Here is a 16022-nt window from a genome sequence, read left to right on the forward strand (position 1 = left end):
ACTATCACCAAAACAATACACGCTGGTAACTACTCTGGTCTATACTGGTTTTACCAGGAAGTCAACAACTAAAAATGACTGTGAAATGTGTGTATGTGTGTAAATACACTTCAGGTGTTTTATTATTAATATTGATGTTGTGCTTAAACTATTTTGGATACTCTGTCCTCAGGCTCCAGCTTTGTTTTATATTGATCGTATTAAAACAAAGAAAACAATCTAAAGCAGTTTTTAATTTATACATACTTTAATTTTGCTGGTCTGGCCCACTTGGGACTAGATTTTCCTCATTGTGGCCCCTGAGCAAAACTGAGTTTGACACCCCTGGTCTAGAATCTTCTGGCTATAGCTGGCAACAGCCATCAAACTCAGAACAAAAGTGACAAAATCACTCATTTGGTTTGAAAATGGGCTGCAGTACCTAAATGTGAACACATGATGTGATTGTAACTTCATTTTTACATCGTGCACTTTTAAGTAAAAGTACAAATAAAGAGGTAAAAAAAAATCTTGAGCTAAAGTTGAAGTATTCAAGAATTTGATGACTCAAGTAAAGGTATTACAGTATGCATTTTCAAATGTACTTAATGGTAAAAATGTAAAAATATTTAACCATCATTGAAGTATGCATTGTGTATATAGAAGTGTGCTGTTGGACAGGGGGCGAGGGGACAAAACGCAATTTAAAGTACTTTTACCTTTTGACAAGAGGTCCAGCATGGACAAGAGACTGTGCTGCCGGTCTCCGTCAGACTAGGGAACAGGGTGGGATGGCAGTCGGACTAAATGCAAATTTAAGTACTTTTGACACTTTTTAGAAAATGTAGTAGAGTAGAAAAGTACAAATAACTTCTATAAAGAGTAACTGAGTGAAAGTAAAAACGTAGGCCTCAAGAAAATTCTTTGCGCAAAGTACAGATAGAGAAATATTGTACTTAAATACAGTAACTAAGTACATATACTACGTTACATTGCTTAGTGATAAAAGGGGAGTTTGACCATCAAGTTGTAGCTCAGGTTTGAAAATAATATAAATAAATAAAAGGTTCTAAATACTAGGGATGTGAATCTTTGAGCAACTCACGATTTGATTCGATTCCGATTCTCGGGGTGCCGATTCGATTCAGAATCGATTCTCGATTCTCAATTAAATCGATTCACAATCAGTATTAACAAGAGTGTCAGCTCCAGGATGAACTACTTTGTTGTACAAGACAGTTAAAGCTATGGGACATTTTTATTTGACTTTAAACTGGTCATGCTCCTAAAATGCTAATTTACAAGGTAAAATAAAGTGATTCTAAAACTGTAAACAGAAACAATCTTTTGACCAAAAGGCAACATTTATTTTTGCTTACCTTGTAAAATATGACAAATCTGTAGTTACCTAACAGTAGCTTTGAAATTAACACGGTCAAATACTTTTCAAGTATGTGTACAAACAAGTTACATGAGTAATCCTGAGTACTCATTTATCAACTTAGAAAATAAATATGAGAATATCTCAAATTTCTGAGTATGGAAAAAATGACATTCAAGTGTCCTCTTATCAGCAGATTCAAACAAAATTCATCTCAATTTATGGGACCACAAAAGTAAACGGAGTGCTGAGTCTCCTAACAAAGATCAACAAAAGGCATCTCAAACCTGTAACGTGCCAAATATTTGAGTTCTTGGAATCGATTCTGAACCTTTGGGAATCGATTCTGAATCTTTATAAATAAGAATCCCGATTCAGATTTGAATGGATTTTTTTCCAGCACCTCTACTAAATACACATGAAACACTTGCTAGATTAAAATGCAACAACATATATGCATGACATTTGCAGGAAGACTGCCATTTGTTTACAGTTTAGACCTCATCTGAAACTATACATGAGTTACGTGTGCTGAAACTACGAATTTATGAATTTTCCTCTTTTTTCCAGTACTTGTGGACCATCTCAACTCAGTGGGTTAGAATCATACGTTTGGAAGAGAAGAAACATGGGAATTGGCCTCATCTCATAATTAGTCCCAGGGTTTTGATGTTACACGCTGAGCCAAGCTGCAGCTCACTTAAATAGGCCAATTCACAACAAGAAGCCTTTCAGGGAGTTTTCCATAAATGAGAAACAACACAAGTGGTGGGCGTTCCTGGACGTTTTGTCTCTTGATTACAAAGTCCTTTAATAACACTTGACAATAAAATACAGCCACCAGTAACGAAATCTGCTCAACGGACTCAATCATGCATTTTCACCAGTTTCACCGTTCTCACAGAATGTTGCCTTCGTGTCAGCTAAACACATTCAGTGGTTGAGTCACCTGTGCAGCAGCCCATCAGGCTCTGCAGAAGCCTGTTAATCACCTGCTGATTGAAATCAGTTGTGTTGAAGTAGGGCTGCAACTAAAATGTGCTAGATAGCAGCCCTCAATGGACCAGGGTTCCCCACCCCGACTTAACACATAAAATGGTAAATGATAAATAGCCTGTATTTGATATAGCACCTTCTAGAGTCCTGGAGCCCCTCAAGGCACTTTACAACACAATCAGTCATTCACCCATTCACACACTGGTGGGGATGAGCTATGATGTAGCCACAGCTGACCTGGGGCGCACTGACAGAGGCGAGGCTACCAAGCCCAGGCGCCACCGATCCCTCCGACCACCACCAGCAGGCAAGTTGGGTTGTCTTGCCCAAGGACACAACAACAGACTGAGCGGGGCTCGAACCTGCAACCTTCCAATTACGGCACGAGCACTTAACTCCTGTGCCACCGTCGCCCATTAAATGTTCCAAAGTTGTGACATTAGTCATAAAATATGATCATTACGCCATCTTCCAGGTTAAATTTTCATTTATTTAACATGAGAGTGATAGGGCTGAAGACTAAAGGAAGCGCCTTGGGCTTCCTGACAGGGTTGCGGAAGGCGCTTTATAAATAAAGCTTTGATTGATTGATTTATTGATTGATTGAAGTAATAAGAACATTTTGCATATTTGTCTTTCAAACAGCTGTAAACAAGTCAGAACCTCAACTTATGGTTTATCTGGATTTTTCTGGTTTAAATTATTTACTTTTTAGTCATTCACTTTGTGGTTTTCGACCTTGAGGCTTCAATCAAACGATAGAAACTTGCAAATCACATTTCCAAAATATTTACTCTGTATTTATTCCGAAGAAGGAGGCATAACAGACGATGAATCACCCCCAAGTCACTTCAAACTGTGTTTTGTGTTGCATGCAGCCGCACTGGTAAGATGTTTTCCCCTGAAAACATTCAAAATCATTCAGTTAATATTTTATTTGCAGCCTTTTTAAACCACAAGACAGGTCAGCTGCCCAAAAGCCATTGAAAGGCGTTGCTTCTTCCCCGTGCCAGGTTAGGAGTGAACTGTGTTTTCTTCCAGCTCCGTTTGAATAGTGCTAATCAACGCATCAAGCAGCAGCATTTGGTCTGCACTCGGTAGATAAAGGCAGCTGGCATCCTCCAAGGCCAGGCTGAATATCAATTGACCACATACGAAGCCCGCTCCCTCCAAAAGAGGCAGGGAAAGCAGCAAGGCTCCATCCATGATTACAGCCCGTCCAAACGCGGTGTCTCACAAACGGACTCGAGACGACGGGGGACAAAAATGGAGCTATTATTTAAAATCAGTGGAAAAACAATATTTGTTTCCACCATGGTGCAAACCAATTCTCTTGAGTTTGAAATGGAAACGCCGTGGGGTTATTCCTATAAAGGGTTTCACATGAGATTCACTTAAGAGTTTGTGCGTACAACCAATTTTAGACCTGGTAAGGAGCAGTTCTGGATGCTGGGTATACTGGGAGGGGCAAGATGCCATCGCTAATAGCCTCTGCTTCTTTCAACATGCACAGCAAGCTTTTTAGATTGATGCAGAAATATTGGTCTCTTCACTGTGACTCTAATAAAACGTCTGAAAACCGCTCGCCCGAGTCCCGTCACTTTACAGCAACGAGCTTACTAATGAGAATCATCTTGTTTATGCATCTGTGTCACATTAGTTTCTTTTTAATTTCTCTGGAATGAGCCTTCATGCAGCATTTGTGGCGTTTACGCCGTGTCCCTTATTTGCTCAGTCTGAGCATGTGTTTCTGTGATATTGCAGGGAATTTGGCCGTTGGAAGGTGAACAGCTTGGCCCTCGAGAGACAGGAGAACAATGGCTTTTCGTTGCCGCTGGACCCTGAGTTCCTTCAGACCATTAGGCAGCTGGGCAGGAGGCCCAGTCTTAGCGCCATCACTGACAACATCATCAGGAAATACGGAACCCACTTCCTGCTCTCTGCGACGCTGGGAGGTAAATAAAACTACACAGAGCCTGGTTCTCCATGGTGCTGACCTACCTCAGCACCAGGGAGAAGCAGAGTTAAATGTTTCAAAATATAAAGAGTTTCATGTGGCCTTGACCCTCAACGACCTCAGTCTTTTTCACACCAGAAACTTTTAAAAAGTAACTGAACGAGGTTTCAGTCTTTGAAGCTTACAACGGCAGTGGATGATCGTGGTTCTTTTGTTGTTAAAGTGACAGTGTGTAGTTTCCCTGGCAATAGGGGGCAGTAGATACCTAAATCACTGCAAGCAATCATTATTTTTGTGTTCAAGTATGACCAAATCGACAGGTGGCCATTAGTGTCAAAATTCCTTGGGCGTGCAACCTCCAGCAAAACAACAAGATCATCAGACTCCCTTCCATCACTTGCGATGATTGAAGAGGTAAACGTGTACAACAACGTTTATTAATGCTGAAAGTTTTGTAACCATTTGTTACAAATCAGTATTTACATTCTGTCCTCACGGGCTTCTGTAGAAGGAAACATGGCATCCAATATGGCGTCGCCCAGAGACTTAGACCCGTTCTCATGCATTTTGTGGTTATATGTTATGAAACCGCCAATATTTTTCAACAGCTGGGTACCTTTTAATTTTTTTTACATTTCAATGGATATTTCCAGAGAATAGTGGTTAAAAACTACACACTGTCACTTTAAATATTCACCTTTTTTGTTTGTAAATGTAAGTAGAGATGTGTTAATTGAAGTTGAAAAGTCAAGAAAATGTCCCAAAGTCCAAATGCCTTTTTCCAGATTGATAGACATTATTATTCTTGTTAACCAGAAGATGGACCGGTTATTTTGATAAATGGCTGGAAAAAGCACTGGAACCCACTGTATTCTAAAAAAAACCAGCACTGAGTTAAATTTTGAAAACAACCAGTGCTTAACCAGCCCACCTAAAGCACCAAGGGTACGCATTTCTATCGCAGCTTGAAACTTGAAATGTGTATTTTATCCCCCCCCCCCCCTTTTTTTTTACCAGTTATGGTGAAAAAAATTATAAAGACATTTTCCTCAACATTTTGAATTTGTTGTCCCAAAAATATTGCTCTTTTCTTATCCAAGCGGCCCTAAACTGCTGTCATACTCAACATGGTGGCGATTGTTCCTCCAATTTAAACTGGAACGGCTTTAGTGGGTGCACTCATCGACACGAAAGTGGCAGACATGGTGGTGAACATTCTTCTCAGTCTGTGATTTTTTTTATCTTTGAGACTCTGAACCTGGAAAACGCCACAGGCTGTAGGCGGAAAACTCCAGAATTTACCGGTGACTCTGCCCCCTAGCCAATCAGTGACAGTCGCCGACATCGTGTTTTCGGCTTGGCTTGGTACACTTGGAACAGCACAGAAGCAGGCCCTGGAAGGTTGGCAGCAAACACAGACTTGTTACCGATAGAAAGGCTTTTGAAAAAGGGACCCTAATGTACGTGAACACTGGCCTCGATACCGAGACAGACCGTAGCAGAAGCTAAAAGATTTTGCTCTGCAGGTCGGTCTAGCCACGCTCCTTTTGAGCCTCAGCAGGATCAAACTCTCTTGTGTATTGCCAATCACAGTGCCCAAAATAACTAAGATGGCGGCTCGTTTGAAACAGCTTTGGCATCAACTTGAGACTATACAAACTTCTTTGAGTCAAGAGCAGATGGTATTTGTGTCTCCTTTGACATTCGTAGCGGTGAGTACGTCACGCTGTTTGCTGTCCAGTAGAATGTGGAAACAGTTTATAGACAACAGTATATTCTGCCCTACTGAGGTCTGTCTATGGGCAGTGTTGGGAACGTTACTTTAAAAAAGTAATTAGTTATAGTTACTGATTACTTTGTCGAAAAAGTAACTCAGTTACTAACTGAGTTACAAGATCATAAAAGTAACTAATTACCAACACAAGTAACTGCTTAGTTACTTTTTTCATTAAAGAATGCAAGAATTACTACAATAGTAAAATATAAATGACTAATGACTGGAACATAATAAAACGTATGTCCAAATGTTTTATATAAACCTGAATAATTTAAATAAATAAGCACTTAACAGGAGGAACTACTAATTGGAACATTACACTAATCTAGACTATTAAAAGGTCACTGTGTGATATTTAACAAGACCCCAATCAGCTAAAATTTAAAATTGCAAATAGAAACACCTGTAAAGGTTCCCGAGCCTTTAAATGGTCTCTCAGTCTAGTTAAATTACAGAAATAAATGTAATTTTGCACAGCATTTTAATTTTTCCAGCTTCACATAATTGTGTGTTTTAGCAGCATTTCTGTTGCTGGTAATCTAGTAACGGTTAAATAAATAAATAAAAGCCTTTAAAATGACACTAGATGAGGCACAAGCCTGATGGAGGACTTAAATGTACTAACTTGGGTCAGACCCAAACACAGAAGAGCTGAAGCTGGGTGGTAAACACACACAGGTAGTTCTAATAACACCTGAGCTCCATGACGTGATGCATCAGTGTTACAGCGGGACTAAAGACATGATCAGGAACAGGTTACAGCTGGATGATCTAGGAAGGTAGAAAATCAGGACGTCTGAGCGGTGAACAGGTGAGCGGGACGTACCTTCGGGACGTCCCGCTGTCACGCTAAGAAGGGCACGGCTGCAGACCCGCAGATTCGCTGCTGCACGCATTTTCTTATCAGTAACAGGAATGACGTTTTGATAAAAGAAGACGTAATTAATTAGTTTGCTCGTTACAGAAAGAAATATTTTTTATTAACGCGGTTATTTTAAACGGAGTTATTCCCGTTGTGTCTACAGCATGCAGCGACTGAGACAGTGAGGGTCTCCGCCCACCCGGCCAATCATCATCGTGTTTGTAAGCGCGTTACCGACACCTCTCTCTCCCTGGCTGCAGCTGAAGTATGGCGGTCAGAAATCCTCACGCAGCTGCTCAACGTTCGACAAGCACATAGTAACGCACAACGTTCCGTCCCCAGTAACGGTAACGGCGTTGCAACGGCGGGAAAAGTAATTAATTAGATTATTCCGTTACCTATAAAAGAACGCCGTTAGAAACGCCGTTATACTTAAACGGCGTTACTCCCAACACTGTCTATGGGTCATGGCGGGACTATACATTCACATAAATAGGATGCCTTGCCAGGCTACATCAACACAGTTCTGTATACCAAAGCTTTCAAACACCCTTTATTTGAATATAACCATCTTTGCTAAGCTCTCAGTAAATGGATCAAAAATGCACTTTCAAGAGCATTTCCTTTTTGTGATTCAGCTTTGGAATGTTTGGTTGGATTAGGTCTCTGCGACAACTTAAAAAGAAAAAAACCAAACAGGCCCATGAACATACATCACAAGATGCAACCTCCTCATCAATCCTGCCTTCGTTTTTATGCCCACCAATGTTCAAATGAACATTTTTGTGGCTAGAAAGTCCTTTTGAGGATTTTGTTTAGTTTAAACACACTGGAGCCACTTTTCATCACATAGAACTCCACATTTGATTAAACATCGTCCCAGCTGTGAAATTGTTTGTGGTTGTTTAAGCTCATATTCTCTGACTCAACATGCAAAATCTGTCTTTGAAGTTGTTGGACAGAAATGCCAGCAGACCCTTTCCAGACCAATAAATTGAAGTTTTAGCTGAAATGTGCAGCAAAGCTTCCACTGCAGTCTTGTGCACAATCTCCTCCCCTCTGCTCCTCTACTGGTTGCTTTCATCTTTTGTATTTGTGCAAAAATGCTCAAAAGACAAATAACACATTTTAAATAAAAAATCTGGCACATTATTTGCTCCTAAAATGCAGAGGAAAGCAGCGTTAACAGCATGTAAAACGGTTCAGTGTGTGACATTCAGCCTGTTTAAATTGCCAGAAAGCATGCTGTGTGTCCTTCCAACCAAAACAATGCTGAGTTTTTCTCTTCATTAAATGTTTGCAAAGCCGATCTTTAATAAAGTCAGACTTCTGCATCCCTTTTGACTCCTGAAAGCAGAACATTTGGTCAGGGCATCTGTGCACCATAATTCACTTCAAAGCCTTAAGAATTAATTTTTTTTTTGTGTGTTGAATGAGTGTTAATATCCGCCAGCCTTGATATAGTTCCCAACAAACATTGGTCCGACGACAACGTCGTGTCCACGTCCAAAAATGGTCGCGGTAGGACGGCGCGAATTTGTAAAAAAAAATATAACAGAACATGCCTTAAAAATCCATTCAGATTCATTTGTACATGCCTACAGTTATATGTATAATTGTTATTTTGATAATTAGTTACGTGTAGTTCAACATAGAATCCCAGCAAATATTGGTCCGACGGCAACGTGGTGTCCACGGCCAAAAATGGTTGGGTAGGTTGGTCCAAATTAAAAAATAAATTCAACATAACATTTCCTAAAAATCCATTCAGATTACATGTATAATTGTTACGTTGACAATAACTTACGTATAGGTCAACACATGGCATGTCGTGAATCAGTTGTACGTGAAAATCTACTGTTTGCTGATCAATGGCTTAGCTCAACTGGTTAGTCATCTGACTTACATTCTAGAGGACCTGGGTTCAAGTCCAGGCTGGGAAAAGTCAATTAGTAAAGCAAGGTTGGACACACGAAACATTCTATTTAATATAATTATTATTGAATTTGAAAACTACATGCCGCGCAGTGGTTAGAGCTGTTGCCTTGTAGCAAGAAGGTCCTGGGTTCACTCCCTGGCCTGGGATCTTCCTGCATGGAGTTTGCATGTTCTCCCTGTGCATGCGTGGGTTCTGTCCGGGTACTCCGGCTTCCTCCCACAGTCCAAAAACATGACTGTTAGGTTGATTGGTCTGTCAAATTGTCCTTAGGTGTGAGTGTGTGTGTGCATGATTGTTTGTCCTGTGTGTCTCTGTGTTGCCCTGCGATGGACTGGATCTCTGTCCAGGGTGTACCCCGCCTGATTGCCCGTTGACCACTGGAGATAGGTACCAGCCCCCCCGCGACCCTGTGTGGACGAAGCGGATTCAGAGAATGGATGGATGGAAAAACTACATTTTATTTTACAGTGTAGTTTTTACTGTCAATGCAAAAAATAATCTAAATAATAAAGGATTTAGTTAAGCATAGGACAAATGAACGGTGTTTGTGATATGTGTAGAAATGTTCAGAAACCACAGGTCATGTTGAGGAGTCAGAGTTAAAAAGGGCCTTAAATACATTTCTGGATCGTATTCTGAATCTGAAAACTAAAACGCTCGGCTCATTCAGACTGAGTGTCCATCCTTGATTTAAAACCTTAACGGGCTGCTGCTCTCCCGATTGTTGATTATTTCACTTTTCTCTGATTGTGTTGACTTGAAGATGATTTCTTTGCACACATAATAAAAAGAAAGAGACGAGGAAGAAAAGCCAAAAATAAAAGTTCCCCGATCTTTAACTTTTACAGAGTAAATGTTTAACATCCTGCTGAAGAAATCTTTAACTTTTCTCCTCACTTTAATCATTTTTGAGCGTAGCTCTGAGCCTCAATGTCTCCAGGGAAATTTATCTCAGGTTTCCTAAAAGTGTGAAAGGAATTTCACCAACTCTTAAAAGATTATGTGCAAAGTTACATGACTTGTGATCCGTGTTCTGGGTGGCTCTTTGATACAAAGACACTACAGCTGCCCGGGGCTCACTGACAGAGGGCAGGCTGCCCTGCACAGGCGCCATCAGTCCCTCCGACCACCATGAGGTGTCTTGTTGCTTTCTCTCAGTCAAACATTTCCCAAAATACGACGCCGTATTTTCAAAAGGATGGAGGATCAGGAGCCAGCAGCAGCTTCGGGGACAAATGTGCACTACGATGCTTTTTAGCTCCAAAACAGTTATCTATGATTGGTTAGTTGCTTAGTAGTTACAGCTTTGGTGGCTAGCGGGTACTAACTCGCTTACACATTTAATCAAAGCAATACATACACAATTAATGAAGTAAAAGGCTTATTATACATCTATACTGAAACGTATACGTATAAAATATAACTTTACCTCATGTGATGGTCACGTCATGAGGTAAATCTGTTACCTTTAACCGTTTTCCTTGACCAAGGAAGGACGGTGTTCTCGAAAGCAAGGCGCCTGGCCTAGCGAGGCAGTGCCTTAACACTGAGAAACACCTCATCTATGTCTACTAGTTACTGGTAAAGTGCACCGGTATATTTCTCCCCCTCGTGAATGACTTACATGAGAAGTGGTGAACTGTTTTGATTGTGTTTTAGTAACTTATATCAATCAATCAAGTGTATTCCTGTGTGGGACGCGTTCGTCCTTTTTCCTTTTGACTCTTGTTCTGTTTCAACTTTATACACGAGTCATTCACCTTAATTCATTCACTGCCAGCCGTTTCCTGTTCGGTAAAGCCCTTCGCTGCCAGCGTTTCTCACTGTTTTTTTAGAGTCCCAGAACGTGCCTATCTCCAGCGGTCAATGGGCAATCAGGCGGGGTACACCCTGGACAGAGAGCCAGTCCATCGCAGGGCTCTATCTATCTATCTATCTATCTATCTATCTATCTATCTATCTATCTATCTATCTATCTGTCATCTATCTGTCTATCTATCTGTCTATCTATCTGTCATCTATCTATCTATCTATCTATCTATCTATCTATCTATCTGGCATTAATTCCTACTAGAGACAACTGCAAATGTATTGATTAAACAAGAGTTCCACTCCTTTAAGAATAACTTGTTTGAGATAAATTTCAGAATCTCTATCATGTCATCACAAAATATTTCTCTTATAGTTGTATTCTCCAGTGAGGTAGTCACTAACGATGACAGAAAACACCAGAGGCAAACCCGAGAAACTAGATGCTTACAGGGTTGTGCAGAGTTCTGGATGTGTTCCTGTGTGATTTAGAATATATTTGTTGAATTAATCTGCAAAGTTTTATTATGAGACTAATCTAAGGGACTCGAGTTGTTCGTCCTTCTGAGTCCTCAGCCTGTGTTGTGTTTGAAGGGATGAGTTATGCTCTTGTGTAAATTAGGCATAACAATTAGACTTTGCATGTTTTAAATCCTTTGAAATTTAGTATAATAGGACTGATGATTCATAAAATCTCCCACAATTATGAAGAAAATGTCAGGAGTGATGAGCTGGTTGGACTAAGGAAGCCTAAAGGACCTTTTTATTTGTTGATTTATTATATAAGATGTATTGATCAAAGTTTCTCTTCATAATTTAACTGGTGGTGACTTTTAGCAATGTGTGATGACAGAACACTCCTACATGGAGTTACATCACAGCGGTTGATGTGACACAGCATCCCAGCTGCTTTGACAAAGCAGCCAGTTCTCACGCTCAGAGAATGGAAACAAATTGAGCGTTCTAAATCTTGTGTTTCTGATCCATAACTACAAGCTCTGGCTTTGCTGCTTTGCTTCCTGGTGCATTGCCAACATTTGTAGATCAGCGAAACAGCATGAGTCTGTTGGCTCCGGTGAGCACTTGTGCCTTCTCTTGACTGAGAGGATAACCCAGTTAAAAATTCAAAAAGTGTAAAAAAAAATTTTTTGTTGCACAAGCAACAGATCTGGTTGACATTCCTGCTGTCAGCATGCCAATTGCACGCCCCCTCAATGCTTGTGGCATATGTGGCATTTTGCTGTGAGACAAAACTGCACATTTTTGGGTGGTCTTTTATTGTGGGCAGTATAAGGTACAGCTGTGCACTACTCATGATGTCGGATCAGCATCCTGATGTGGCGCACCTGTGAGGTGGGATGGATTATCTCTGCAAAGCAGAAGTGCTCACTATCACACATTTAGACTGATTTGTGAACAATGTTTGAGAGAAATGGTAATATTGTGTATCTGGAATGAATTTTAGATCTTTAAGTCCTTCTCATGAAAAATCAGAGCAGAAACAAAGGTGTTGTGTTTATATATTTGTTGAGTGTGTGTGTGTGTGTGTGTGTGTGTGTGTATATATACACATCTATCTATTCATATCTACATTTATATATCTATATCTACATCTATATCTATCAATCTATCTATATCTATATGTCTCTATGGCTGTGTCTCAATTCAGGGTCTGCATCCTTCGAAGGACCCAGTCTACTCGGCCGACGGGGGCTGGGTCCTCCGTCGGCCGAGTAGACCGGATGTTAACGGCTGTGAGTTTGTACAGGACTAGCCTTCATGAATTCCCGCCACTCCCTCGGCGAACATTCCGTCGCCTAGCAACCGTGGAACCGCTGAGCAGAAGGGAGAAGGAACTTTAAACGATGGAGCTCAAAGTTTTATTTAGCTTTTTAATCATTTCCTTGACTGTTGGAGAGCTAATTCGGAGAAAATACTTTCGACAAGCTGAGCCTGAGCAAAGATGTGATAATAGTGTTTAATACTTTCTAAGGGTCTTCATTTGACCAAAACCGATTCATCACCTTTTAAGACTTTTCAAGACCCAGCGGGTACCCTCTAGTAAACAATTCTCATTTGTAAACAAAAATAAAATTCAAGAGTTTAATGCAGAACTGATTTTATTTAGATATTTCTTTTATATGTACATGTTTAATCTTTATGAACCATTTTTTCTAGCAAAGTAAAAAGCCTGTCAAAATTCTCCCTTCTCTCCTGTGCCCTCTGCTGCTCTGCCTCCCTCTGCAGCCTCGTGTCCTCCCTGATCAGCTCCAGAAGCTGGTCATCACCTTCCCCTGGATGTCCATTTTCTCCAGAATAGTCTTAACAAACATGTAAGAAAAAAAAAACAGGAAGAGAGAAGAGGACACCGGGTTATTCCTTTCATGTTTTCCCAGAAAAAAACTAAACTCAGAGTGTTTAAAATGAGATGTTTTTGTAGCTCCATGCCACAGCCGCTGGATACTTTGCTCCAGTGATCATGTGGTCCATCTCCGCCCTAAGCTTAATGAATTCCCTGGTTTTCTCTTTTGTCCCTAAAATACAAACTTCTATTAAAATCAGGGGGAAAACGTAGCGGGAGAAGTACGACACCGAGCGGCCGAACACACGAGCCGAGACTGCAATACAAGCACCTTTATTACAGTAACATTTCAAACTAAAATAACGTTCATGTATCACAAAAAGTCCTTAACCTAACAGTTTTCAAGTTTATACTGACATATGCGCAATCCTCTCCAACAGCTCCCACTTCACTGTCCACCATTGTTTTTAAAAGTTCTGCCGGCCGGCCCACAAGGCATCTTGGGAAATGTAAACCATTGAAGGATACACCGGACCCATCCTTCATGCAGGCGAAAAGAAGGCCGGCTTCGTCGACCGCATTTGAAGGAGTCTTCGAATTGGGACAGGCCTAGTCGCGGCGCTGTGACGTAACCGGCCGACGAAGGATGCAGACCCTGAATTGAGACACAGCCAATATCTCTATCAATCTATCTATTTATCTATAGATATATATCTATCGACCGATAGATATATATCGATAGATAGATCAATAGATAGATCGATATAAAAAAAGTCTTTCATATGAGCCATATGCAAAATGGTTACAAATCTGACTGTTCTCAGTTTTGTGATATAAATAAGAACTCTTTAGATTATGAATCGTTTTGTTGAAGAAATGTTAACCTGAATCTATTCTTAGTGTCTTTGCAAATTGAAACCACTTTGCACATAAACTTGATCCCATTAGGAAAGATTTCTCCATCGATCTCACTCCTTCCACAAGCTGTCGATGTGCTGTCCTCTGAAAGCTTTTGCTCATTTAAAATTGAAAGACTCGTTCCATGAAGCGTCTCACTTGTGCTTTACAGCTGCATGTATCATCAGTCATGAGTTTACTTTAAAAAAGTCTACTTTTATGGTTGCTCCAGCAAAAGAATCATATTCTGCTTATTTTAGGTTTGATAAAGGATCATAGGTTGTTAGCGGTGAGTCCTTCATATTGAAGCCTTGTGTCGTGTGCGTCCACAGGGGAAGAGTCATTAATGATCTTTGTGGACAAGCGGAAGTTGAGTCGGACATCTGAAGCGAGCGAGTCCAACGGCACCGCTGTGACACTGGAAGCTCTGCACCAGCTGGCGGCCTCCTACTTCATCGACAGAGAGAGCACCTTACACAAGCTGCATCACATCCAGATCGCTTCGACCGCCATCAAGGTAACTGGCACCGATGCTCCTCAGCAGATTTTTTTTTTTTTTTTTTTGCACCAACAGATGTACTTATAATTGCAGCCTTTACATAAAGCAGTTTTCCATCTATAACACAAATGGGCGTAAGGGGGTGATTTGTGCTTTTTCCAAGTAGTTAACCACATTCCTATCTGGGAATTTAGTCCTGAAACAGCCGTTTTATGAAAAATGAGAACATCATTTTGTTCAGTGATGATCTGCCGCTCTTCCGTTTTTCTCGTTATCAAAACCAAACTGTCACCGTTACATCCTGGCGTCCCATTAACAGATTTGGCGTCATTGATTCTGACTAACATCTGTTTCTGGAGATGGTTTTTTCAATTGTTCTCTCTCCCGTGGGGAAAGGAATCGGAACAAATTAAGACAACCACATTCTCCTATGGTTACTACTTGCCAAGTACTTTTCCTTTATTAACAGTTACTGTCGGCAATTTAAAACTCGTAAAAAAGACCTGGATGGGCAACTTTGGCCCATCTTAAATGTTGAATTCCATGATTAAAACATGGTTTGAAGTAGTTGTTGCACAAATATGACTCTTCTAAAAGGCCATAAGTTATGCACGGGCTAATAAACTGAAGCTACTCTCTTACTGTTTTTAATTAATGAACCATTAAAAATGTATGAACTTTAAGACCTCCTCTAATGTTCGAGCTGCAACAACACCTCTAATGATGCCACTACTTTATGACCGAGCAGATTTAGATCACAGAAGAGTCGAAGCACAGCAGCCGTCACAAAGTTTCCTTACATCATCGTTCATGTTGCCAATTTATATTCTGTAAACCAAAAGGAGCTCTGCTCATTCATGTGTCCACAAGTTTCATATTTACAGAATAAAATCTGTTTTAACTACATTTATGAATTTGTTGCAAATATTTGATTCGTTTGAGAGATTTATCAGTTTTAGATGGTTTTTTATGTAGTTTTAACCTTTAAACTCTCGAAATATCCATTAAAATGTTGTTAAAAATGAATAAAATTATGTCCGGTTGAAAAATATTGGCGGTCTTATAGCATATAACCATAAAAGTTAGTACACAAGGAACGGTCTGGTGTTGTTGAGGGACGCCATATTAGACGCCATGTTTCCTTCTGGCCGGCTCGGGGTCCTGCACCTGTGGACCCCACTAGATGATTGGCTGGACATATGACTTACAGAAGTTACGTTACCACGCTCAACAACATTTCAATCAATCAATCAATCAATCAATCAATCAATCAATCAATCAATCAATCAAACTTTATTTATATAGCATTTAATCATGCAATGCATGCAACTCCAAGTGCTTAACAAATTAAAATGGCCCCACATACCCACATTCCCTCCCATCCCCAGAATTTTAAAAATGGTCTGAGAATAAAAATCTCTTCACAACACTCATCCTCCGGCACACACACATATATCCCCCCACCCCCCCACCCCCGGAAAAAACTCGATGGGCTGAGATCAGATGAGCCAAACCAGCTACGGATAAGGAAACACCATCAGGGGAGCCATCCGCCCCGACAGCAGCAGATCCACAGCAGCAGCCGAACCACCACCCCCGGGGCAGAGGGCACCCACGGAGGGAA

General features: G+C 40.6%; 1 protein-coding gene across 1 annotated transcript in view; it reads left to right on the forward strand.

Annotated features, from left to right (window-relative positions):
• brinp3a.1 (bone morphogenetic protein/retinoic acid inducible neural-specific 3a, tandem duplicate 1) overlaps positions 1 to 16022 on the forward strand; it is a 96420-nt gene that overhangs the window by 34634 nt on the left and 45764 nt on the right. The window contains exons 3-4 of the mRNA XM_015971157.3: positions 4121 to 4311; positions 14232 to 14416. Coding sequence (XP_015826643.3) covers positions 4121 to 4311; positions 14232 to 14416 — 376 coding nt within the window. The remainder of the gene's footprint in view (positions 1 to 4120; positions 4312 to 14231; positions 14417 to 16022) is intronic.

The sequence above is a fragment of the Nothobranchius furzeri genome, chromosome 8, assembly GCF_043380555.1.
Source record: "Nothobranchius furzeri strain GRZ-AD chromosome 8, NfurGRZ-RIMD1, whole genome shotgun sequence".
NCBI lineage: Eukaryota > Metazoa > Chordata > Actinopteri > Cyprinodontiformes > Nothobranchiidae > Nothobranchius > Nothobranchius furzeri.